The sequence below is a fragment of the Vanellus vanellus genome, assembly GCF_965231255.1.
Source record: "Vanellus vanellus genome assembly, chromosome: 4".
NCBI classification, from domain to species: domain Eukaryota; kingdom Metazoa; phylum Chordata; class Aves; order Charadriiformes; family Charadriidae; genus Vanellus; species Vanellus vanellus.
This window is the reverse complement of record NC_138909.1, coordinates 43,588,634-43,613,009: the sequence shown is the minus strand read 5'-3', so window position 1 is coordinate 43,613,009 and position 24,376 is coordinate 43,588,634. Positions and strand designations below refer to the sequence as shown.

General features: G+C 65.4%; 4 protein-coding genes across 6 annotated transcripts; all 4 read left to right on the top strand.

Annotated features, from left to right (window-relative positions):
* Positions 1-381: 381 nt before the first annotated feature.
* On the top strand, positions 382-7,785 carry CPXM1 (carboxypeptidase X, M14 family member 1; the record flags this gene model as incomplete). The annotated part of the gene is made up of 14 exons (XM_082482576.1): positions 382-988; positions 1,576-1,683; positions 2,517-2,626; positions 3,199-3,338; positions 3,414-3,498; positions 4,314-4,464; positions 4,629-4,717; positions 4,835-4,958; positions 5,123-5,319; positions 5,414-5,593; positions 5,810-6,107; positions 6,184-6,323; positions 6,923-7,025; positions 7,523-7,785. 14 exons carry the CDS (start codon positions 382-384, stop codon positions 7,783-7,785), a joined length of 2,595 nt encoding a protein of 864 aa, XP_082338702.1.
* A 1,044-nt stretch (positions 7,786-8,829) lies between these two features.
* Positions 8,830-10,154, top strand: LOC309671029 (putative N-acetyltransferase camello). Its single transcript, XM_082482195.1, has one exon. It carries the CDS (start codon positions 8,951-8,953, stop codon positions 9,617-9,619), a length of 669 nt encoding a protein of 222 aa, XP_082338321.1. The 5' UTR covers positions 8,830-8,950; the 3' UTR covers positions 9,620-10,154.
* Positions 10,155-10,973: 819 nt separating this feature from the next.
* Positions 10,974-13,247, top strand: LOC309670941 (N-acetyltransferase 8-like). 3 transcript variants are annotated; one of them, XM_082482081.1, is made up of 2 exons: positions 10,974-11,124; positions 12,387-13,247. In XM_082482081.1, exon 2 carries the CDS (start codon positions 12,400-12,402, stop codon positions 13,084-13,086), a length of 687 nt encoding a protein of 228 aa, XP_082338207.1. In that variant the 5' UTR covers positions 10,974-11,124; positions 12,387-12,399; the 3' UTR covers positions 13,087-13,247. The 3 variants fall into 3 exon arrangements, with proteins under 3 accessions (XP_082338207.1, XP_082338206.1, XP_082338208.1); XM_082482080.1 differs by having other exon boundaries at positions 10,974-11,315; XM_082482082.1 differs by lacking the exon at positions 10,974-11,124 and adding an exon at positions 11,743-11,750.
* Positions 13,248-13,808: 561 nt separating this feature from the next.
* On the top strand, positions 13,809-24,087 carry VPS16 (VPS16 core subunit of CORVET and HOPS complexes). The gene is made up of 24 exons (XM_082482770.1): positions 13,809-13,921; positions 14,214-14,302; positions 14,436-14,533; positions 15,284-15,412; positions 15,775-15,919; positions 15,986-16,101; positions 16,380-16,502; positions 17,394-17,449; positions 17,647-17,736; positions 18,337-18,431; positions 19,225-19,301; positions 19,538-19,669; positions 19,772-19,899; positions 20,301-20,336; positions 20,559-20,667; positions 20,739-20,873; positions 20,973-21,081; positions 21,349-21,446; positions 21,533-21,637; positions 22,182-22,259; positions 22,517-22,686; positions 22,818-22,914; positions 23,116-23,219; positions 23,540-24,087. Exons 1-24 carry the CDS (start codon positions 13,869-13,871, stop codon positions 23,682-23,684), a joined length of 2,517 nt encoding a protein of 838 aa, XP_082338896.1. The 5' UTR covers positions 13,809-13,868; the 3' UTR covers positions 23,685-24,087.
* The last annotated feature ends 289 nt before the right edge of the window (positions 24,088-24,376 follow it).

The following is a 24,376-nucleotide window of genomic DNA, read 5'->3' as shown; positions in this document are numbered from 1 at the left end:
GCTGAGGGGACACCCGGGGGACAGTTTTACCCAACACCTCCGCAAACCCCCGGGCAGCCCGGCGGGACCCCCGCCCTGCCCATCCCGACGGAGCGGTGCGGGCAGAGGCGCTTTGCCTGTTGGGGGGCAGCGAGGGGCTCAGCGGAAAAGAAGAGGGGCCGCGGGGGTGTGGGAGCCTGCGTGACCGGCCCGGCTCCGCCATGGCCCCGAGAGTCCCCCTCCCTCTGGGGGTCCCGGTCAGGCGGGAACGGGCGGGGGGCGCGGGGAGGGGGGGGGCGGGCGGGGGCGGGGAGGGGCGGTGAGAGCGGCGGGGGAGGGCCGGGGCAGGCAGCGCCGGGCAGGCAGGGCCGGGGGCCGCTCCGCTACAGCTCCGCTGCGGCCATGCTGGGGCTGCCCCTCGCCCTGATGCTACTGCTACTCGCCCCCCCACTGCCCCCCGCCCGGGCGGCGCCCCCTGGTAGCCCCCCGCGCCCCCGGGGGCTGGCGGCCGCCCCCACCGAGCCCGGACGCCCCGGCGCCGCGGGGATGGGCACCCCCGGGGGGGCCGCCGGGGCTGACCCCAAAGGCACCGTGGCGGTCCCCCCGAGAGGAACGGCACCGAGGCCCCCCCCAACGACGGCGGGCACCCCCAAAGGTACCACGGCGGGAGCCCCCAAAGGCACCGCCCCCCCCTCCCCGAGAGGAACGGCACCGAGGCCCTCCCCAACCACGGCGGGACCCCCCAAAGGTACCACAGCGGGATCCATCAAAGGCACCGGGGCGGCCCCCCTGAGAGCTACGGCGGCGACTCCCCCGAAGGGCACCACGACGGGGCCCCCCAAAGGCACCGGGACGACCCCCCCGAAGGGCACCGGGGCGAGCACCTCAAAAAGCACCACGACCACCCCCCCGAAAGTTGCGGCGGGGGGGGGTCCGGGCAGCGCAGCCCCTTCCAGCTCCGGCGCCCCCGAGCGCGGGCGGCCGAAGGAGGGGGGCCCCGGGGCCAAAGGTAGGAGCCGCGGAGGGGGGGACTACGGGAGGAGGGGGAGGGGGTGAGCTGTGTATGTGTGTGTGAGCACACCCGTGTGCGCAAGTGTGTGTGCGCGGGCGTGTGTGTGCACGGCTGGGTGTGCAGGGATGTTTGTGCACAAGTGTGTGTGTGGGGGGGGGTGGCTTAAAGTGTGGGTGCGCTGGGGTGTGGTGTGTGTGCACACGTGTGTTTGGCCATGTGTGTGTGTGTTCAAGTATGGACATGGTGTATTTGTGCATCAGCGTGCGTGAGTGTGCACTCTGCCTGCGCGTGTGCCTGCATTTGTGCAGTTTCTCTGTGTGTGTGATTTGCATTTGTGTGTTTGTGCGGTGTGTGTGCACATGTGCAGATGTGTCTGTGCACACACACGTGTGTGTGTGTGTGTGTGTGTGTGTGTGCTGGGGCCGTGCACACCTCCGGGGCTGTGCTGCAGCCTGTGTAGGGTGAGGGGATGCCCCGGGGTGTCCCTGTGTGCATGTGTGTTGCGGGGGGGGGAACACGGGATGAAAGGGTATGTGTGTCCCCAAGGACCCCGTCACCACAGGAGTCCCTTTGCTCATCTCCAGTCCCAGCGCCCAGGAAGAAGCTGGTGCGGGTTAAAGTGGTGAAGAAGAAGGTGGTGAAGAAGAAGCCAAAGGCTCCGGCCAAGGAGGCGGCTGCTTCACAGGAGCCTCGTACGTACACTCAGCGCCAGGGGACGGGGCAGAGGGTCCTGCGGGGCTGCACAGGCACACACGTGTGTGCACACACCTCTGCACCTTGCACACACCTCCACATGCACCCACATGCCTTGATGCGTGCACCCACACGTGTGGGGAACGTCCCCAAACCTTCCCCTGTTCTTAGGGCAGGGGTACGGCAGAGCCACCACCCATGCCAGGCACATGCTGTCACATGCTCACGGTCCCCACGCTGTCACACGTGCACATTCTGCATGCACACAACCGGCCACGCTGTGCACGCAGCCTGCGTGTGACGGCACAGACACCCCCTGCAAACTGTGCACAGACACCCATCCTGCAGTGGGGATGGAGGACGCTGGCAGGGCTCCCTCCCCCCTCTGCTGTCCCCCCCATCCCTCTGCATGACAGGGAGTGGGGATTGCATGACGCAGAGTGGGGTTTGCATGACACAGAGCGGGGTTTGTCCTGGCTGCGGTCGTGGCTGTGGTTGTGGCCGTGGCCACGGGACCTGGCTGCGTTCCTGTGCCAGGGGCTGGAGCTTGGGGTCTCGCCTGCATGTTGGGGTCTGTCCCCACAGAGCCTGATAGCGGGGCCAGCGTGGGCAGCAGGCTCGGAGTCCCCACAAGGCAGGGCTACTGCGCCTCGCCGGGCAGCCACATGCGCTGCAGCATGGCACGGTGCGGCACAGGACCTGCCAGGCATTGCCCCTGGGCACATGGAGAGGGGCACAGGGTGGGGGCAGCCCTGGGGAAGGGACCCCTGCATGGGGGCAGCTGCGCATGGGGGTGTCTGAGTGAGCCCGATCCCTCTTGTTTTGCCCCCAGAGTGCCCCCCCCTGGGGCTCGAGTCCCTGCGGGTGCTGGACTCCCAGCTTCGAGCCTCCAGCGACAAGCGCTACGGTCTGGGCGCCCACCGCGGGCGCCTCAACATCCAGGTAGGACAACACAGCGTGTGCGTGGCACGGTGTGCACATGGCACGTGCATGGCGTGTGCGTCATGTTTGCATGGCATGTGGCACATGCATGGCATGTGTGCACTGTATGTGTGGTGTGTGCATGGTGAGTGCCACGTGTGTATGGGGGTGTGTGTGATGTTGGCATAGTGTGTGGCACACACATGGCACGTGTGCGCTGTGTGCATGGCGTGTGCGTGGCAAATGCAGTGTAGGTATGGTGTTTGCATGGCACACATGTAGCAGGGGGTCTCCAGCACGGATACCCTCCATCCTCGCCGTGGCCAGCGGGAGCCAGACCTGCCCACAGCACCGGATCTGTCTCCATGTTGGACAGGGGGGTCTCCACCACGGCCCCTTGAAGGGTCCTGTTAAACCCAGGACTTGGTCCCCCAGCCAAGTGGTGCCATGCAGCTTGGAGCGCCGTCCCAGCGCCAGTGCCGTGCTGCTGCCACAGGGGCACAGTGGGGCTGGGGACATGTGGGTGATGGGGATGTGCCCCGAGCAGGACCCTGCACCCCCCTGCCATCCCTGATACCACCACCCACACACAGTCAGGGCTCTACGATGGGGACTTCTACGATGGTGGCTGGTGCGCAGGGCAGGAGGACACGGAGCAGTGGCTGGAGGTGGATGCCCGCCGGCTCACCAACTTCACTGGCGTCATCACGCAGGGGCTCAACTCCATCTGGACGTAAGGCAGCGGGCAGGGCCAGCTGGGGGGGGGAGGTGGGGGGCTGAGACCCCGCTGACCCTCTCCCCTATGCAGGTACGACTGGGTGACATCCTACAAAGTCCAGGTCAGCAATGACACGTACACATGGCAGCCATGCCGCAATGGCACCGAGGAGGCGGTAGGTGACTGCGGAGAGCAGCCCCAGGCAGGGGCGCTGGGACTGGGGACCCCCCTGAGACCCCAAATCTGCCCAGCTCCCTGAGCGGAGCGAGGGCATGGAGGTTTAACCATGATGGGAGGGTTAACCGTGCCGGCTGGAGCTGGGCTGGGACCCAGCTCTGTTTCCTTTGGCCTCTCCACCTGTGAGCATCCTCCAGCACTTTCCCCCCTCCCGGTCACCAGGCACAAAGGACGCTTGTCCCCGGCAGCCACCCCGGCTGCTTGCCAGCCCCCCCCGCCGCCAGATGCACACGCGTGAGCACGGCGGGGTCATGCACGGGTGTGCACAGCACACAGCCGGCTGTGCCTGAAGGCGAACACGGCAGCCTGGTGCTCGGGTGCGTGTGTGTTGAGTGCTGCACACACAGGGACGTGTGTGTGCACGGGGGCAGTTTGGGGTCCCTGTGCCATGGCTGTGCCAAGGTGAGGGTTGAGGTCCCTGTGCTCATTCCTGGGGACTATGCGGGGGACCTTCCCCTCTGGGTGCTGGGGTGATGGGTTTGGGGGAGCAGAGCAGTGCGGGCGCTCCAGACCCTGTTGGCACCACGGAGGCTCTGGTTCCTCAGTGGTACTGGGCTTGGGGCATCCGCCACAGCCGTTTTTCTGCTCCTCATTAGGGGCTGGAGAGGGGCCAGGGGAGGCCAGGGCCAGACACAGCTGCGGTGCCCGTAACCCTTTGTGCCCCGGCGGGTGGCTCTGCTGCAGCCCCCCAATCCCTGCAGCCCCCGGCCCTGGCACAGGGACCCGCAGGGGCTGCATGCATCCCTCCCCCAGATCTTCCCCGGGAACAAGGACCCTGAGACACCAGTGCTCAACCTGCTGCCCTCGCCGGTGGTGGCACGCTACCTGCGCATCAACCCCCAGACCTGGTTCCAGAATGGCACCATCTGCCTGCGGGCAGAGGTCCTGGGCTGCCCGCTGCCAGGTGGGTGCCCGCTGCCCACTGTCCCAACCTGTGAGCGCCCAGGACAGGCGCACTCTGCAGGGGCTGTCCCCGGGGTTGGTGTCTGGGCTGTTCCCACATCGCGGGATCTCTGACCGTGTGTCCCCCCCACCTTCTCCCCTCTGTGCCCACCCGGCTCCTCGCAGACCCGAACAACATCTATGCCTGGGACAGCCAGCCCCTGCCCACTGACAAGCTGGATTTCCGCCATCACAACTACAAGGAGATGAGAAAGGTGCCTGCCCTGCAGCCCCGGCGCGGAGCTGGGGGGGGGTCCCTGGCATGAGGCAGGGGGTCTCTGCACCCCCAGGGTGCCCTCGGACCCTGACCCAGAGCACTGTGCCTTCCCCAGCTGATGAAGCGGGTGAACGACGAGTGCCCCGATATCACCCGTGTCTACAGCATCGGGAAGAGCTACCTGGGCCTCAAGATGTACGTCATGGAGATCTCTGACAACCCCGGGCAGCATGAAGTGGGTAGGTGTCCTGTGGCTCCGGGGCAGGGAGGGGAGGTGACAGCTGTGGACATCCAGGCTAGTGCAGGATGGGGATGGGGTGGCCAGGGATGGCCAGGCTGGCATGGGGCATAGAGGACTGGGGTGGCTGGGTCCCCCGCTGCCACCATGCACTGTGCCTGGCAGGCGAGCCGGAGTTCCGCTACGTGGCGGGGATGCATGGCAATGAGGTGCTGGGCCGGGAGCTGCTGCTCAACCTGATGGAGTACCTGTGCCGGGAGTTTCGTCTGGGCAACCCCCGCGTGGTGCAGCTGGTCACTGAAACCCGCATCCACCTCCTGCCCTCCATGAACCCTGACGGCTACGAGACCGCCTACAAGCTGGTAGGGTCGGGCTGCCTGGCCCCGGGGTGCTGAGCACCGACCTGCCATGGGGTTGTCCTAGCTCTGGTCCCTGGTGATCCCATCCCCCCGGCAGGGCTCGGAGCTGTCAGGCTGGGCCATGGGTCGCTGGACCTACGAGGGCATTGACCTCAACCACAACTTCGCTGACCTCAATACGGCACTGTGGGATGCTGAGGACAACGACCTGGTGCCCCACGAGTTCCCCAACCACTACATCCCCATCCCTGAGTACTACACCTTCGCCAACGCCACGGTGAGCCTGTCCCCATGAGCACCCCAAAACCCACCCCTCCTCCTGCCACAGCGCACCTGAGCCGTGCCCACCCGTGGGGGGGCTGCAGTGGGGATGGACCTGCAGGGTCTTGGCCATGCACCCCACAGAGGGGGCGGCAGCAGCCTTTCCTCTGGCCTGGTGGGGGGTTCACCTCCAGGACTCACCATGGGTCCCTCTGACGTGGGGTCCCCCTAGGTGGCCCCTGAGACGCGGGCAGTGATCGACTGGATGCAGCGGTACCCCTTTGTGCTGAGCGCCAACCTGCACGGGGGGGAGCTGGTGGTCACCTACCCCTTCGACATGACCCGCACCTACTGGAAGGCGCAGGAGCTGACCCCCACCGCTGATGATGGGGTCTTCCGCTGGCTGGCCACCGTCTATGCCACCTCCAACCTGGCCATGGCCAGTGAGGAGCGGCGCCTCTGCCACTATGATGACTTCATCCGCTTCGGCAACATCATCAACGGGGCCAACTGGCACACGGTGCCTGGCAGTGAGTGGGGGGCCGGGGTAGGTGGTGGGGGAGCAGCCAGGGAACCCCCTGACACCTTCCCCTGCATCCTGCGCAGGCATGAATGACTTCAGCTACCTGCACACCAACTGCTTCGAGATCACGGTGGAGCTCTCATGCGACAAGTTCCCACACGCCTCCGAGTTGCCGGTCGAGTGGGAGAACAACCGGGAGTCCCTGCTGCTCTACATGGAGCAGGTCGGGAACGGACATGTGTCCTGGGGGGGACACATGCTGCGGGGCCCCACAGGGGATGTGGGCACTGAGGGATCGGGGTTTTGGCAGGGGCCAAGTGGATTGCAGCAGGATGTGTCTTGCGGGTCCCGAAACACCGCCTGAGGCTCAGTGTCTCCTCCGCTTCCCCCACAGGCACCTCCATGGACATGGAGCGTGGGCTCTGTGTGCGAGGCACACGTGCAACCTGTAGCATGTGTGTGCTGTGTGCGGGGGTGTGTGTGCCCCCATGTGCAGGGCAGGTGTGTGCCAGGCATAGTGCAGACGTGCACCCCACATGTGTGCAGTCTGTGGAGCGCCTGTGCTCGGGCACAATGCATGTGGCAGATGCGTGTGTGCGGGGTGTGTGCACTCCCTGTGAGTGTTTGTGTGTGTGAGGCGCGTGTGCTTGGTGTGCTGGTGCTGCTTGTAGGACACCAATGCAGTGGGTGTGCGCTGCCTGCCACGTGTGCCGTGGTGCTGTACCCTGCACTGGGGTCTGGGCCCACACACATGTGTGTGTGCACGTGTGTACCCCTTGCACACCCACACTGCTGACACCCGCTCCGGCCTGTGGTCCCCAGGTGCACCGTGGGATTAAGGGGGTGGTTCGGGACAGAGACACAGAGCAGGGCATTGCCAACGCCATCATCTCTGTGGACGGCATCAACCACGACATCCGGACGGGTATGGTGGGATGGGGATGGGAATGAGATAGGATTTGGGGATGGGATTGGGGATTGCGGATGGGGATGGAAATAGGATTAGGCTGGGAACGGGGATGGCGTGGGGACAGGAATGGGATAGGGGATGGAGATGGGAAGGGGATGGGAATGGGGATGGGGTAGGGATGGGAATGGGATATGGTTGGTAATGGGATGAGATGGGCACAGGAAAAGGATTGGGGATGGGAGTGGGGACAGGAACAGGAATGGGATGGGATTGGGGATGGGAACAGGAATAGGGGTGGGATGGAGACTGGAATAGGATTGGGGATGTGAATGGGATTGGGATAAAGACAGTGATGGGGACAGCGATGGGGATGGGAACGGGGACAGGGGTGAGGATGGTGATGAGGAAGAGGAAGAGGATGAGGATAGGGATGAGGACAAGGGACAGGGCTGGAGATGGGGATAGGTGTGTGGCAGCTCCGATGCCTCACGGGGCCCGCCCCGCTGTCGCAGCCTTCGACGGGGACTACTGGCGGCTGCTGAACCCCGGGGAGTACGAGGTGACGGCGCGGGCCGAAGGCTACGAGGCGGCCACGCAGCCGTGCCGCGTCTCCTACGAGAACGTGCCCACCCCCTGCAGCTTCCGCCTGGCCCGGGAGCGGCGGCAGCGGCTGCGGGGGCGGCTGCCCGGGGGGGCCCGCTTGCCCCCCGACCTGCTGCTGCGGCTGCGGCGCCAGCGCCTCCGCCGCCTGCGCGCCCACCGCCGCGCACCGTGACCGGAGGAAGGTGGCGGGGGGGGAAGGGGGGGGCGGAACAAGACGGCCCGGGGCCGCGGGGTCGGCGTGGGGGCCGGCGGGGCCGGGAAGGCGCGGGGGGTTGGGGAGGGGGGATCCGGAGCGGGAGCTCCCTGTGTCGCCGCTGTGCGGGACACCTCTCAGTAAAGTTGGCTGTGCTGCCCCTGCGCCTGCTGCCGGGCCTCTGTCCGGGGAGGGGATGCTGCCCCGGCCCCGTACACCGGGGGCGGTGGGGACGGGAACGGCAACGGGAACGGGAATGGGAACGGGAACGGGAATGGGAACGGGAACGGGTATTGCCCCAGGCCACCGCCCCGCCCCGCCCCGCCCCGCCCCGCCCCGAGGCTCCAGCCAGCCCCGCCCCGCGGGAGGCTCCGCCCACCTTTATGTCCCGCCCTCGCCCTGAAGGGCAATGGCGCCTAGACAGGGGAGGCCCCGCCTCCACGCTCTGGCTCCGCCCCTTTGCTCCGCTCCGCCCCCCGGTCCAACCCACATGACCGGCTGTCCCTGGCGTCACCCGGGCCCCTCCGCGGGTCCGCCCCTGCCGCCCTTCGCTGGGCGTCTATTGGCTCGTGGCGGCGGGAGGGGCGGGCCCCCGGAAGGCGCGACGGCCAATGGGCAGCGAGCCCTGTGAGCGTCAGGCGGGCGCTGGCGGCGGCGCGGGCGCGGGTGCGGGGCCGGGGGCGCGGGGGGGCATTGGGGGGGGGTCCCGCGGGGGGTTCCGTGGGGCGCTGGGACCATGGGGGGTCTAACGGGGGGGTGCTGGGAGGGTCCACGTGGGGGTTGAGGGGGTCTGACGGGGGGGTGCTGGGAGGGTCCACGTGGGGGTTGAGGGGGTCCACGGGGTGGAGGAGGGTGGTCCTGTGTGGTAGTCACTCCCGGGGATGGTGGGGAAGGGATGGGGGATGGAGGACAGGCCCGTGGGGTGCAAGGGGGAGTCTGGGCAGGCGGGGGGGGGTCTCTGTGGGATGGGGGGGTCCGTGGGGCTGGGGGCAACCGATTCCATGCCGGCACTGGCCCGGCCCTGGAGGCAGCCGGTGCTCACCGGCTCTGCAGGACCCCTGAGCCTGCCCCGGTGGTGGGGGGCACCTGCTGGAGCTGAGTGTGTGTGTGTGTACCCCTCGGCCTTCCCGCCCCAGCTGGCACCATGGTGGAGTACCGGATCCGGCCGTACCGCGAGGAGGACTACGAGGCGGTGCGCGAGGTCTTCGCCACCGGCATGAGCGAATACGCACCGGCGCTGTGCCTGCACGTGCTGCGGCAGCCCTGGGCACTGCTGGCGCTGGGCTGCACCTTCTGCCTGCTGCTAGCCAGCGCCCGCTCCCTGCTGCTGCCCGTCCTGGCCATCACCCTGCTGCTGGCCCTGGCCCGGCACCTCCTGGGCTGCGCCTGGAGCACCTACATCGACCGCTGCCTCGGGGACGACCTGCGGGACATCGGCGCCGCCTACGCCGAGAGCGCCGGTGCCCGGTTCTGGGTGGCGGAGGCAGACGAGCGGGTGGTGGGCACGGTGGGCGTGCGGCCGGCTGACGACGGTGCTGACGGGGAGCTGGCGTTGAAGAGGATGTCGGTACGGAAGGACTACCGGGGAATGGGCATCGCCACAGCGCTGGGCCGCACCGCGCTGGCCTTCGCACGGCAGCGCGGCTGCCGGGCTGTGGTGCTCAACACCCTGATGCTGCAGCACGAGGCTCGCGCCCTCTACGAGCGCCTGGGCTTCCGCCGGCACCGCCATTATGTCCTGCCCACTGCCTATGGCCGCTTGGCCAACTGCACCATCACCACCTACCGCTACGACCTGTCTGGCACACCCTGAGCTCCCCCAAAGCACCGGTGAAGGCGGCCATCGTGCCCCAGCACCGGCACGGACAGGTGTGGACTCCACGTGGGGCTGAGGGGCACTGGGGGTGCTCGGACCCCTGCCGCACTGGCTGTGCTGTGGGCTGCTGCTCTTGACTGTGCCTGCCGGACACGGCGCTGCCGTGGGGGGCTGGGGCCTGTCGTCCCACCCACCCTGGCTCGTGCCTTGCTGCGGAGCCGTGCAGGCGTTGCTTCTCAGGGAGTGTGCTGCATGCCGGCACGGGGGTGGCACGGGGGGTAGGGACCCTCGTGCCAATGCGCGGTGGGGGGTGTGTGGGTGCCCTGGCCAGGGGAGGTTTGATCTCCCGGGCAGGGTTTCCCAGGGGGAGGCTGTGCCTTGCCCGGTCTTGATGCCTCTGTGTCCCCTTGGGAGCAAGTGGCTGCCTGAGAGAGACCCCCGGCCACGTCCCCTGTCTGCCCCCCCGCCCGCTCCGTGGTGCCTGTGGGTTGGGTGCTGCCCCTGCATGGGGTGGAGAAATAAAGGACTGTCCACAGTGCTGGGATGGGTCGTTCTTCCCATGCTGGCACAGGGTCCTGGGGTGGTCACCCCAGCAGAATGATGGGAACAGTCCAGCACGGGGCTCGGGGACAGCACCAAACTGGACCCACAGGGTATCACTATAAGCCCACAGGGACACCCCTCCCACATTTCCCCTAGACCACCTGTGCCAGTGGACATCCCTAGGCAGGGGACAGTGATGAGCCAGTTGTCAGCTGGTTCCCCCCCCAGGGTAAGGACACCCGCTCCTGGGGCTGGCCATCCCCAAGGGCTCCTTGTGCCCCCACCTTGTACCCCGGTGGCCTTCACTCAAGGGATGAAAGGTGACTTGGCCATGAAATGAGCCCCAGCCCCCTGGTGGGGAGCCTGGCAGCACCAGGCACTGCTGTGGTTGGGTCCGAGCAAAGTCCTCGAGTGGGGCTGGGCTGGGTGGGTCCTGTGGGACTTAGCTGCCACCTCCCCCCCAAAAAAGGGGAGCTGAGGGTGGATGGTGCTGGGGGCTGCAGTAGCCCTGGGGAGCTGGCAAAGGGTTAAATGTGCCTGGATGCACACACCCCCCGCCCCCATTCCACCTAGACTTCCCTGATCGTGGTGGTCCAGTGCTGAAGCATCTCCTCCATTTGGTGGGGATGGGGGACACAGGCAGTCCAGGTCCCCCATCCCCGCGCAGGAGTAGACCTCCCCCGCTATTCCCCCAGCCAAGGCTTAGCGTGACCCCATAACCTTCAACCTTCTCAGGGCTCAGTTTATGGCAGCATCCTGGCATCAGCAGGGGCGGCACTTCCCTTCCGGCGCCTGCGCTTGCTGCGTCCCCGGAGCCGCCATCAGCCCGGGTAAGGGCCAAGCTCGGCGTACAGCCCGGTGCTGTCACCGGATTCACCACCACCCCCAAGCTGGGCAAGATCCCCGAGAGCTGCGGAACGATGGGCTGAACGGAGAACCGGCATCTTTCTGCGTCAGCGGTGGGAGCCACTGGCACAGGCCAGCACCGGGGCTGTGGGAAGCAAAGCCCCCCCCGCTTCAACCCCGTGCAAGGGGGGGGGGGCTGCCAGACCCCCAGGGTCTGGTGAGGGACCTCCCCCACCCCATTTGCCCGGAGGACCTGCACAGCTGCAGTCCCCAGTTTGAGGAGCAGCAGAGCCCGTAGCAGCAGGTGGGGGGGGGACTGGGAGTTTGCCAAGGGGGGGTTGTTGGGGGGTGGCAGGGTGCTGGGACCCCGGGGGAGGTGTGGGGACTGAGGCCACGCTCCCCCTTACCCCCAGTAACGAGGCCAGTGCCGACCCCCATGGGGTTTTTGGCAGCTTGGGGTCCCCAACCCTTTCCCTGGGGCAGGGGGAGCCATCCCCGCTCAGGGTCCCCATGCCCGGGGTGGCTCAAGCCACCCTCCTCCTGCGAGCAGGGGCACAAGCTTACTGCATGTCCCAAGCAGCCCCCGGGGGTTTCTGTGCCCGTCACTCCCCCTGCCCCATGTCCCTTTGCCCTGCTCCCGACACAGCACCATGGGGCAAAGGACAGGCACCCAGGCAGCTGCCTGCCTCTAGCTGGGGATTGTTGTGCCGCAGCTCCTGGGGACTCGACACTACCACCGGTGAGTGCCGGGGTCCCAGGGCTACTTGGGAAGTGAGGGGGGGCAGGCACCCCCAGATCGTCCTGGTCCTCCTTTTGTCCCCCCCAGGTCCTGCTCCCACCTCCTGGGCATCTCAGACCGAACCTGCTCCCTGCAGCCTGGGGCAGGTGGGATGAGCATCCCCCTGTCCCCATCACGGGGGGATCCCCCAGCCCACTTCACCCCTGCCCTCATGGGGACCCCCATGCAGGACCACCCCACTGACATGGCTGCTGCTCCAGCCCTGGGGGAAAGCAGGGAAAACCGGGATGAGATAGGTGGATGCTTAGAGGGGTTCATGGGATCCCCAAGAGGAAAGAGAGAGGTGGGAGGACGAGTGGGATGGGGGGTCAGGGCACAAACTGGGGTGACGGGCTTCCCAGATGCTCACCCCAGGCAAGACCGGTGCTGGTGATTTTTAGCGGGAAGAAGGTAATTACGCTGGTGGGGTGATGCAGAGCACAGGCTGGTGCTCAGCTGATGGGAGATAACGTGGCCGCATGGGCAGCAATTCCTGCCTGTTTGCCAGCTGTGCCGCCCTGGCGACGGGGTCTGGGGGTGTCCTGGGGGTCCCTGTCCAGGTGGGCACTGCCCTGACACCCCTGTGCCATGCCACAGGTGCCGGCAGCCCATGGCGTCCTACCGCATCCGGCAGTACCGGGAGCAGGACTACGACGCCGTGCGGACCCTCTTTGCCCGCGGCATCTTGGAGCACGCACCGGCCGGCTACCGCCACATCCTGCGCTCGGCGCGGGCACAGCTGGGACTGCTGGTCCTCTTTGCGGCGGTGCGGGCAGCTGCCGGCTACTGGGTGCTGGGGCTGGCAGCTGTGGCACTGGCGCTGGCGGCCACCTGGCCCGTGGTCCGCTCCTTCAGCACCTCCTACGTGCAACAGGCGTTGTGCACTGACCTCTGCGACATCTCCACCAGCTACCTGCAGGCGCCCGACTCCTGCTTCTGGGTGGCAGAGGCCGGGGGGACCGTGGTGGGCATGGTGGCTGTGGCACCGCCGCAGGATCCGGCTGAGCAAGGGGTGGCCCTGGAGCTGAAGCGAATGTCGGTCAGCAAAGACTACCGGGGCCGGGGCGTCTCCAAAGCGCTCTGCGGGGAGGTGCTGCGCTTCGCCCGGGCACGGGGTTACGGGGCGGTGGTCCTTTCCACCTCCATGGTGCAGGTGGCAGCCCAGCGGCTCTATGAGGGCCAGGGCTTCAGGAAGGTGGGCACCTTCAGCCCCTCGCTGCTCGGCAGCCTCCTCTGCTTCCAGATCTTCCACTACCGCTGCGACCTGCCCGGTGGCCCCACCGCCCCACCACGCTAGCCACTGCTGCTGCACCCCAATGAGGCACCACCGCAGCACCACCGCAGCACCCGCATGGTGTCGGCAGTGGGGTGGGTGGGTGGATGGAGGCTGCACCTGGCCGGGCTGACGGGGCCTTTCCTAGTTTTCTAGCCGTGAGAAATAAAATAGAGACTCCCGTGGGCCGTGTACGTGGGTACGCCTGGGTGGGTGGGTGGGCGGGCGGCTGCAAGGCTGCGCCTGGCCCTGTGCATGCATGCATGCACGATGGCGCGCGGCATGTGCGTGCCCCGCGTGCCCCTGCATGTCAGCACGACCCTGCCTGCACACGCCTGATGGCCACCTGATGGCCACCACCTCCCCAGCACCCCCCCTGCCACCCCCTGGATCGGCAGTGCTGGGGGACACCTTGGGGGACAGGGGACACCTTGGAGGACAGGGCCATGTGGGGTGGTCAGGGCAGGGGCATGCTTGTGCTGGGGAGGGGGGAACCAGGGGCGCCCGGGGTTCTGGGGGTTGGGGGATGTCATCCAGGGGTGGCGGCAGGAGATACCGGTGCCCAGAAACGGGCTGGCGGCCGTGCCCTGACTGAAGATGGCGGCGGCGCCCACCCGCCGTGCCCTCACCGAAGATGGCGGTGCTTCCGCCCGCCCCAACCCCATCCTCCCCCATGCCCTCTCTCAAGATGACGGCGGCCCAGCCGGCGTCGCGGCGGGGCGGGGCGGGCGGAAGCGCAGGTGACAAGCGCAGGCAGAGGCCGCGCCGCCGGCTCGGTTCGGGCCGGTGCATCGCCTCCCGGCACCATGGACTGTTACACGGCCAACTGGAACCCGCTGGGCGAGGAGGCGTTCTACCGGTGAGGGGCGGCCCGGGCCTGGGCCCGGTACCGGCACTGTCCAGAGGCAACCCCTCCCCATCCCCGGGACCAGCCAGGGTGTCCCGGGGCCGGTCGGGTGGGTCGTGGGGCTGCTCGGCGGTGGTCATGGGCCTTGGGGATGGCTGGGGGGGTCCCCGGGCTGGTCGGTGGGGTCCCAGGGGGCCACGGGCCGGTCAGGGGGTGGACACCGTCCCTAACACTCCCTCCACCACCACCACCACCACCCCCCCCAATCCCTCTGTGGGGTCCACCTGTCCCTCATCGCCTGCAGGAGGTTCGAGCTGTACGCCATGGAGTGGAACCTGAAGGAGGACCTGCGGGACTACCTGGTGGCAGCCGCCCCGTACGGGGGACCCATAGGTGGGGCTGGGCCCCGGACCCCCACTCTGCCCCGCCTTGGCCCCCTCCGCTGGGGCAAGGTCTGTCCTGGACACCCCCAGCGGTGACAGCAGAGGGGCCGTGGCTCAGACAGACTGTCCCATCGCACCCACAGCTCTCCTGAAAAACAACGCCCGGAAGGAGAAGTCCCCCAGCGCCCGCCCGCTGCTGGAGATCTACTCGGCCTCGGGGCTCCTCCTGGCCAGCATCCCGGTGAGCTGGCCCCCGGGGTTGGCCACCCCCTCCTTTAAGCTGTGCCCTTGGTGCTCCATGGAGGTCTGTGGTGTGCCAGGGAGCTTGGGACAGTCCTGGCTGCTCCTCAGAGCATGCCAGAGGCTGTAGCTCTCTGCCTCTTACAGTGTTAAGCTGGGCAGAGGGACTGTGGAAGGGCTCGCCGGTGGCACCGATGGCTGTATGGCCTGGGTGTTGCAGGTGAATCACTGGGCTGCAAGGATGGCAGTATCCTCTGCCTGTGCCACTTGCTTGTGTGCCCTTGGGCAGCTCCTCTGGTCTCTCCACGGGGAAGCAGGATGCCACCACATGTCCTCAGCACCCTAAGCTCTCCAGGGTGATTGCTCTGTGCAGCTCCCGCAGCTGTCTGAAAGCTTTGGAGAAGCTGGTCAGAAGCGGTGGTGTGTGCGAAGGGGGAACAGGGAGAGCTGTAGGGAGAGGGAGGCTGCTCACCCCTGGGAGGAGATGGAGTGGGGATGGGAGCCGCAGTGTTGGTGCTGCAGGAACATCCTCCCTTCCCCGCTGGCTGGGGTGGACACAGGGCAGTGAGGACATGGAGGGACAGGGAAAGCTGCCACAACCACAGGGTCCTGCAAAGCCAGGGGCATCAGAGCTGCAGATGCCCAACTGTGGCCGTTGGCTTCACATACATCTCCTGGAGGGATGTCTCTGGGGCTGGTCATCCAGGAGACAAGCAGCCCCACAGCGTGCTCATGTGTCTTCTGCCCACAGTGGAAGAGCGGCCAGCTGGTGCAGCTGGGCTGGACGGCCAGCGAGGACCTGCTGTGCATCCAGGAGGATGGCACTGTTCTCATCTACAACCTCTTTTGCGAGTTCAAGCGCCACTTCAGCATGGGCAACGTGAGTGGGGCAGGACGGGGAGCTCAAGAGATGCCCAGGGTTGGGTTTGTGTAACGGAGCCCCCCCTGAGCGCTCCCCCAGCCCTGTGGGTGCAGGGGGGAGCCTGGGGCTGTTCCAGCCTCCCTGCAGGGCTGCCTGCCTTTGGGAATGAGTTGGCAACTGTATCCATGGCCTCTGGGGCCAGAATGATCCCCTGCTTTGCTGCAGGAGCGAAGCCTGTCTGAGCTGGGACACTTACCAGCTGTGCAGCACAGGGGCTGGGCTTGCTCCTGCCTGGGGTAGTTTTGTTCCCAGAGCAGCAGCAGTGTGACGCTGAGCTTCAGCTGTCCTGACCTGGGCCCAACTCTCTCTCCGTGGCACAGGAGGTGCTGCAGAACCACGTGCTGGAGGCGAAGGTCTTCCACACAGAGTATGGCACTGGCGTGGCCATCCTCACTGGAGCGCACCGCTTCTCCCTGACCACCAACATCGACGACCTGAAGCTGCGCAGGATGCCTGAGGTTCCCGGTGCGTCCCCTCCCCGCTGCCCCCTGCTCCGGCTGGGCGCAGGGGCCTGACACTGGTGCCTTGCAGGTCTGCAGAAGCCTCCCTCCTGCTGGGCTGTGCTGTCCCAGGACAGAGTCACCATTGTCCTGCTGGCAGTTGGACAGGACCTCTACCTACTAGACAACACCTCCTGCTCTGTGGTGGTGAGTGAGCTGTAGTGGCTGGCCATGGGGAGCAGGGTGACCTGCGGTACCCAGCACTCGCTGGCAGGTCCTTGCTTCTGCTGTCCCACAGGAAGGTGTGTAGATCAGGGATATTTGGCCCCATCCTGGCCTGGGGCAAAGGGATGAAGATTAAGTAGGCACAGGGTAGGAAGGGATACCCACTCTGACCAGTCCTCAGCCCCTTATTCAGCATTGGTGCCAGTGTGCAGCATGTTCTGTGTCCCCAGAGCGTGCCCCTCACCCTTTCCCTGTCCTAGACACCCCCTGGCATGAGCCCCTCCGCCGGTGCCTATCTGCAGATGGCCGTGTCCTTCAACTACCGCTGCCTGGCACTCTTCACCGACACCGGCTACATCTGGATGGGACTGGCCACGCTGAAGGTGAGTGTCTCCCTTCCCTCCCCGTCATGGGGCATTAGGATGTCAGCCCACTCCTCCTCTCCCTGTCTGGCAGATGGACCCAGCTGGGTGGGGTGGCCAAGCAGATTTCCTCAGGGTCCTCATGGACTCAAGGCTGCAGGTCGGCCTCACTGCTGCCCGCATGCATCTGCGCTCCTGCCCTCAGGAGATCTGCCCTCTTGTTCTTTGTCTGATTTTATACCTCACTCTCCACTTTTTCTGTTTCTGGACCCACCTCTTTGCTGGCCTTGAGCCTCCCTTTCTCTGTCCAAACTCCCTTCAGATAAGCAGCCCACCACTAATTTCTTTTTCCCTACTGGATACAGTTCTGTTACATCCATACCGGTCCTTGTACTGTTTCCTGGACAGTCTCAGCCTTATCGCCACTGCTGGTGTGGTTACCTTGGCGTAGGGGTCTTGCTTGTCAGTCATGATTCCGCCCTGCAAATTCCCCCACGTTGTGGGGCTTGTGCTGGTGAGGTGCTGATTGCCCTCTGAGACTAATCCTCTTTTTGTCTTTGTTCAATTACTTTCTCTATATGCAGGCAGTCTGTGTGCCGCAGCAATGGAGGAATGTTTCTCATGCTCTGTTTAAGTGCTCACACAGCTTCCTTGCCCTTCAGCTGTGCCAGGTGCAGCCCTGGCTGCCTCCAGAGCTGGAGGTTGGGCCAGATGTTCCCATGGGACCCGCTCACAGCACAGCACCCGTGTTCCCCAGGGTCTGGCACAGCCTGGGCTGTGCTGCTCATCCCCCAGCTGCACCCCTCAGTCCCTTGCCCCGTTGCACCCATGATGCTGCCTGTCCCGGCAGTGCGTGCGATGCCAGCTGTCCCTGCACCGCTGTCCCCCTGACCCATATCTCTTCTGCCACAGGAGAAGCTCTGCGAATTCAACAGCAGCATCCGATCTCCACCCAAGCAGATGGTTTGGTGAGTGGTCTCTCTCTGCCAACCTGCTCTGCCCCCAGCTGTGCCCACCCATGCTCCTCCGGTAGCCCAAGCCTTTGCCAGGGTCTGCTTGGCTCTGTGGCCTCCCTGGGACGAGTGGGACCCTCTCGTGTCCCCGCTCCAGGTGCAGGGGGCTGCAGCAGGGCCAGGGTTAAGCCGGGGCTGGGGATCCCCAACAGGTGCATGCGTCCCCGGAGCCGGCAGCGTGCCGTGGTGGTAGCCTGGGACCGGCAGCTGATGGTGGCAGGGAACTCCACAGAATGCATCCAGTATCCTTTGGGGAAGAAGGACTGGTGGTGTTTCTGAAGGCCAGCCCAAACTGCGAGCATCCATGGTCCTTTCTTAGGCCAATTCCATCTCTGTCGTGGGCACTGGTGTCCCTGGAGCCCCCCTTGGTGTCAGCGGCCCCCCAGGACAGTCAGAGGAGGTTAACCTTGTTCATCTCCTCTGCAGTTCTGCTATGATCTCCCCTGGCTGGCCCCAGCCAGCCCGGTCCTGTACAGCAGCGAAAACCCCTCCTGTCTGCCCCCCTTCTCCGAGCCTTCCCACTGAGGGGAACTCACTCCCCCCTCAGCTGTGAGCAGAGCTGGTGCTGCGAGGCACCAAAGTCCCCGTGGCAGGGAGCATGGTCCCTGCTGAGGTCCAGTCCCAATTCCCCAAGGGTGAGGGCTGCTGTGGGTGGGGGAATTCCCATCCCCCACCAAATGCTGATGCTGTGCCCTACTGCCTCTGTGGAAAAGGGTGATCATGAGCCAGGGGTTTGGGGGCTCCAGGGGATCACTCTGTGGCATCGCTGGGGCTGGCCCTCAGCAGGGCTGGGCTGCACCCAGAGCTGCTTTCTTCCCACGAGCCCTTAGCAGGGAGCACAGGTTTGTCCTGGATGAAGACTCCTACCTGGTCCCCGAGCTGGATGGGGTCCGGATCTTGTCTCGCACCTCGCATGAGTTCCTGCACGAGATCCCAGGTGAGATGGTGTCAGGTGGTGAGGCTGAGTTGGGAGCCCCTGCACCCAGGAAGGCAGGTCTCTCCTGTGGCCCATGACTGTGCCTGGCTCTATGCGTGTGGGTCTGGCCTGCCCAGCCCTTTATGGGGGCTCAGGAGGGGGTGAGAGGCCCACAGCAGAGTAGAATCGTGCCCTCAGCCCCACCAGCCTTATAGTGCAGGGCTTTGAACCCAGTCTCTCGCCTGGCGCTGGGCTCCCTCTTTCCCTGTCACCATGCCAGTTCTGGTCCCCTCCTTTGCCAGCTCTGCAGAGCCCCTGTGTCCTGAGCAGGGCCCTTCAGGCTGCTACCTGTGCCTCCTGCTGCTAGAGCCCGTGTGCTTTGAGCTGAGGCCTGATACAGCTCAGCACACCTGTTCCTCACCTTCCACACTGCTGCCACCCTCGTGCTTCCAGAGTGGAGGTGCCCAGGAGCTGCCATGGCTCTGTGTGGGGGAATAGCTCCTTGGGACCCGTGTGTCCTGGCAGTTGTTCCTGCCTCCATCTCTTGGACGCTTGGGTTGGTGTTGACTGGGGGCTGCAGTCATGAGGGCTGCAAGAGCAGCCCCGAGCTGTCCGTTGACATGGCTCTGCCCAGCTCCTCAGGATGGTGGTGGCTATGTTCCTGCCCTGCTGAAGGACGGTGCTGGCATGGGTTCTCCTGGGCTCCCAGACTGCAGGCAGGGATGGTGGGGGAGCAGGTTGCAGCGGGTGCAGATGACGTGCCTGGCTTGGGGCAACCTCTCACACAGTTTGTCTTTTTTTCTCATCTTTGCAGAGGCCAGCCAGGAGATCTTCAAGATTGCCTCCATGGCCCCAGGGGCACTCCTGCTGGAGGCACAGAAGGAGTACGAGGTACTGCTGCCCCACTCCTACCTGCCCCTGAGGAGGTTGAGGTGTCTCTGATGCAAACCGCTGCCAGCCTTATCCAGCGGTGATGGGAAGGGGAGATCCTGGATGTCCCTGCCGGGGCTGAGGTGCCAGGGCAAGGGCTCCCTTAGCTCCCGGTCCCAGGAATGTTGGGGCTCCCAGGGTTCACCTTGGGTGGTGAGCACCTTGCTACTCTCCTCATGGGCCACACTCCCCTGCAGAAGGAGAGCCAGAAGGCAGACGAGTACTTGCGGGAAATCAAGGACCAGAAGCTGCTCCCGGAGGCAGTGAGCCAGTGTATTGAGGCAGCTGGCTACGAGCATGAGCCAGACACACAGAAGTCACTGCTGAGGGTGAGTGAGGTGGAGGGAGGCTGCAGCTGAAGATGGCTCGTCCCTGGCTGGCAGTCGTGCTGTGGCTAGTGCAGCCCCAGCACCACATGCCTCTTCCTGCAGGCAGCCTCCTTCGGGAAGTGCTTCATTGACAAGTTCCCCCCGGAGAGCTTCGTGCGCATGTGCCAGGACCTGCGGGTGCTCAACGCCATCCGGGACTACCAGATTGGCATCCCACTCACCTTCACCCAGTATCCTCTCTGGGATGGGCACATGGGTGGTGACCCTGGGCTGGGTGCAGGATCTGGCCCAGACAGGAGCAGTGCTGTTTGGGGCTCTGGGCCCTGCTAGGGCAGCCACCTTGTAGGGGGAGCGAGACGGGGTGGAGGGAGCTGCAGAGCCACTTAGCTGCTGACTAGCCCCGCAGGGTCTGGGCACCAGCTGTGCCCCGAGCAGCCATGGCAGGGGTCTGTAACTGAGAGCTCTGTGCTGAGCTGGGCTGTGCTGCTTGCAGAGCTGAGCTGGTCCTACAGCCATATGTGCCGGGGGTGCCAGGCAGGGATGCTGCCACAAAGGGGGCAGGCACCCAGCACGCATTGCTTGCGCTCCACGGGATTTTGTGGTTTGAGATGTCCCTTGACTGTCCTCACAGATACAAGCAGCTCACCATCGAGGTCCTGCTGGACAGGTAAGGGTCCCCGTGAGCTGGGCATAACAGCCCTGTCCCTAGGCAGCCTGGGCCAAGGCAGTGTACAGCCATGCTGCAGTCCCCATCCCCATGGTCCCTGTCCCCCTGGCTGGGGGCAGAGCAAGCTCTGAGCGCTCAGGGTCCCCCGTGAGGCCAGCCAAGCTGCTCAGCTCCTCAGACCTGTGTGGGGCCATGCTGCTGACCCACTGTGTGCCATACCAGGCTGGTCCTGCGGCGCCTCTACCCCCTGGCCATCAGGATCTGCGAGTACCTGCGCCTCTCAGAGATCCAGGGTGTCAGCCGCATCCTGGCCCACTGGGCCTGCTATAAGGTAAGGAGGCACCTCAGAGGGCTCTGCCCATCCGGGGCCACGCAGAGACGTCTCTGCTCATGCCCTTCCAGGTGCAGCAGAAGGACAAGTCTGATGAGGAGGTGGCCCATGCCATCAACCAGAAGCTGGGTGACACGCCAGGCATCTCCTACTCCGAGATTGCTGCCCGGGCTTACGACTGCGGCAGGACAGAGCTGGCCATCAAGGTCTCTTGGCTGGGGCTGTGGCATGTCCAGCTGGGTGGTGGGGTGGCTGGAGGGGTCACACAGGGTGGCCATGTACTGACGACCCTTCTGCACCTGCAGCTGCTGGAGTATGAGCCACGGTCCGGAGAGCAGGTTCCACTGCTGCTGAAGATGAAGCGGAGCAAGCTGGCCCTCAGCAAAGCCATTGAGAGCGGGGACACCGATCTGGGTAAGGGTCAGGGCTGGGCAGAGGAGGGGCTCTGCAGAGGAGGAGACGGATTTAGAGTCTGGGGGAACCTGTTCGTGGCTTTGTGTCTTGTGGGATGAGGGTGGTGGGAGCTCTTCGAGCCCTAAGGGACAATGCTTGCCCTCAGCACGGGGCTCTGCCCTGTGCCTGGACATCCCCTCACTCCCCTCCCAGTGCTGCTTCACAGCGCCAGCCATGTGAGAGGCAGGGTCCCCGTCTCCCCCTCCTGAACTTTGCTTTCTGCCCTAGTCTACACTGTTGTGCTCCACCTGAAGAATGAGCTGAATCGTGGCACCTTCTTCATGACACTGCAGAACCAGCCGGTGGCCCTGAGCCTGTACCGCCAGGTAGGGGCTGCCACCGCACACCTGGTCCCCGGGAGCCACCATAGTGGTTGCTCCCATATCCCTTAACACCCACCATTGCTCCCCAGTTCTGCAAGCACCAGGAGCGGGAGACACTGAAGGACCTGTATAACCAGGACGACAATCACCAGGAGCTTGGCAACTTCCATGTCCACTCCAGCTACTCAGAGAAGGTCTGTGCCTGGCAGCAGCAGGAGGAGTGGGGAGGAAGGGCTGGCAGGCTGCAGGCTGGCTCCTCCTTTCCCAGGGAGCCACATGGCCAGGGAGAGACAGTATGCTGGGGAAAGGGCAGGGAGTGATTTCACACCTGGTGGCTGCTTCTGCCCCATGAAGCCCTGTGACAGCAGCTGGGTGTTTGCAGCTGGGGGTGTTTCCACCCTCCCCACGCTCAGGGTGGGCTCCAGGTGTGGGAAGGGAGCTCTCCACCTCATACCCCAGGACCATCATCCCCTCGAGGCTCTGTGCTAGCAGACACTCAGCCTGTCCTGCGTGTGTCGGGGAGGTCAGGATCCCACCTAGGGCAAGGCAGGGCCCAGCCCTCTGCCCATCTCTGGGGATCAAAGCAAAGAATCACAGAGCTGGAGCTTCACCTTGGTTGTGTCTTGGCACCAGACAGCCTTCCTGCCCCACCTGGGGGGCTCTGAGGGTGCTGTCCCATCCCTGCAGCATGGCATCTGTGCTGGCAGGGGGTGAAGTGGCCATGTCCTCTGTCCCCAGCGCATCGAAGGGCGAGTAGGAGCTCTGCAGAATGCCCTGGACGAGTACTACAAAGCCAAGAATGAGTTTGCTGCCAAGGTCAGTGCGGCCAGGGAGGTGATGTGGGGGCAGCCCTGCTCTCCTGGGGCTGGGCAGGAACAGAGCTGGGCATCACCAGCAGGCATGGGGTTTCAGCTGGGCCACCTTTGCTTGACGCAGCACGGTAGGTCCCCCTGCCCTGCTCCATGGCTGAGGCTGGGTGGGCTGCTGCTATCGCTTGCTGGGGCAGGGACCCTTTGGGCCCCATGCGCAGAGTTGGCACAGGGGCCTTTTTTATGCTATCACTTTGTCCCCAGGCCACAGAGGATCAGATTAAGCTCCTGCGGCTTCAGCGACACCTCCAGGAGGACTTTGACAAGCCCTATCTTGACCTCTCGCTGCACGACACCGTCTCCAACCTCATCCTGGATGGCCACCACAAGCGAGCTGAGCAGCTCTACCGGGAGTTCAAGATCCCTGACAAGAGGTCGGTCCCAGGGGGGGCTCCTCCGTGCAGCCCTGGAGGCGCACCCCAGACAGGAGCCATGCTGTGGGGCTGGGATCGGGGGGCTGCAGGGCGCTGGCAGCTAGAGGAGTCAGCTTGACCTGTGTCCCCAGGTACTGGTGGCTGAAGATCAGTGCCCTGGCCAACCGCGGTGACTGGGAGGAGATGGAGAAGTTCTCCAAGAGCAAGAAATCACCCATTGGGTACCTGGTAAGAACTTTCTCTGCTGGAGGAGAACCAGCCCACCCTGCCCTATGGGTGGCTGTGGGGCTGGCCCATGCCATGGGGCAGCAGGAGGGCACTGAGTGGAGCAGCCCAGACAGGCTGGCACGGGGCAAAGGCTGAAGCTGGAGGCCAGGAGAGCCCAGCAGCCAGTCCCCCACCCTCTCACCCCGCTCCTCTCCTCTCCAGCCCTTTGTGGAGATCTCGGTGAAGCACCACAACCGCTATGAGGCCAAGAAGTATGCGCCCCGTGTCACCCCCGAGCAGCGTGTCAAGGCCTTCGTCCTTGTGGGGTGCGTTGGCTTGGCCCTGTCCTCGGGGGCAGGTTGGGGTGCATGGGGCAGGGTCATACCTTGGAGAAGCCCATGCCTTGTGTGGCATGGCTAGGGGCTTGAGGGCCTCAGGGGGGGCCCTCAAGAGGTGGATGAGACCCCTAGGAGCATGTGGGCAGCACTGGGGGGGAGGGGCACCCTGAGCTTTGTCCCCTGCAGCCAGTGGGGGGGTGCCTGCCATTGCTGGGGTTGGTGCCTCCAGGACATAGGAGAAAGGTGACTGGGGCTGCTGTCCCTCATCCTCTCCCCACACCACCCCCAACTCCCCTGCTCTGCTGTAGGGACCTGGACCAGGCGGCTGATGCTGCCATTGAGCACAAGAACGAGACAGAGATGAACTTTGTCCTGTCCAAGTGCACCGCCAGCACTGACACTGCTGTGGTGGAGAAGCTGAACCGGGCCCGAGCCCAGCTCCTGAAGAAGTGAGCCCCAGCAGCGGGGGAGCCCTACCATGGCCCCCTGCCCACCGTCCACTCCCAGGGGGGCTCTACCCCCCATCCTGCCACTGGGTCCACTCCGGGCTTCTCAGCCCTGTCCCCCCAGCCCAGGCTGCTGCTCCCCCCCTGCACTGGGGAGTGCTTGTCCCTGGGATACAAGGGCACAGGGTGGCAGAAGGGTGTCGATGTCCTGCGCCAGGGCTGGGGTCACCCTGGCAGCGTCCAGCTTGCAGCCAGCACCAGGCCGAGGTCTTCCTCGCTGGCTGCGAAGCATGGCAGTGTGACCCCCCCAGTGCCTGGCCTGCCCCCACCCCACTGGGGGCAAGGGGGGCCCCCAGCCCTCTTGCCGTATGGCCCCCTCCCTTCTTCTTCAATAAAGAGAAGAGCTCGCAGTCCTGCCTCCTGGTGAGAAATGCTCAGCGCCACCATTGCCACCCCCACCCTGCGAGGGGCTGGGGGGAGGGCCTGGAGGACACCGGCCCTGGGGCAGGGTTGGGGGTAGGGGGCTGTGGGTCATTCATGGGGGGTGCTGGGGTGCAGGGAAGGGGGTGCCAGGGGCCTGCAACATGCCCTGCGGAGGTTTGGAAGGGGGATCCCTGGATGTCCCCGGGGGGTGGGGTGTCTCCGGGAGCCTCCGGCGGGTCCGTGGGTTGGGCTGCGCTCCCTGCCCCGCCCGCCCGC

Bases quoted from the DNA above. Each gene is read 5' to 3' on its own strand.
- LOC309670941 (XM_082482081.1), top strand. From the start codon at position 12,400: ATGGCGTCCTACCGCATCCGGCAGTACCGGGAGCAGGACTACGACGCC.
- LOC309671029 (XM_082482195.1), top strand. From the start codon at position 8,951: ATGGTGGAGTACCGGATCCGGCCGTACCGCGAGGAGGACTACGAGGCG.
- VPS16 (XM_082482770.1), top strand. From the start codon at position 13,869: ATGGACTGTTACACGGCCAACTGGAACCCGCTGGGCGAGGAGGCGTTC. The intron at 15,920-15,985 runs GTGCGTCCCCTC...GGTGCCTTGCAG, and splicing joins CAGGATGCCTGAGGTTCCCG to GTCTGCAGAAGCCTCCCTCC. The intron at 22,915-23,115 runs GTAAGAACTTTC...TCTCCTCTCCAG, and splicing joins AATCACCCATTGGGTACCTG to CCCTTTGTGGAGATCTCGGT.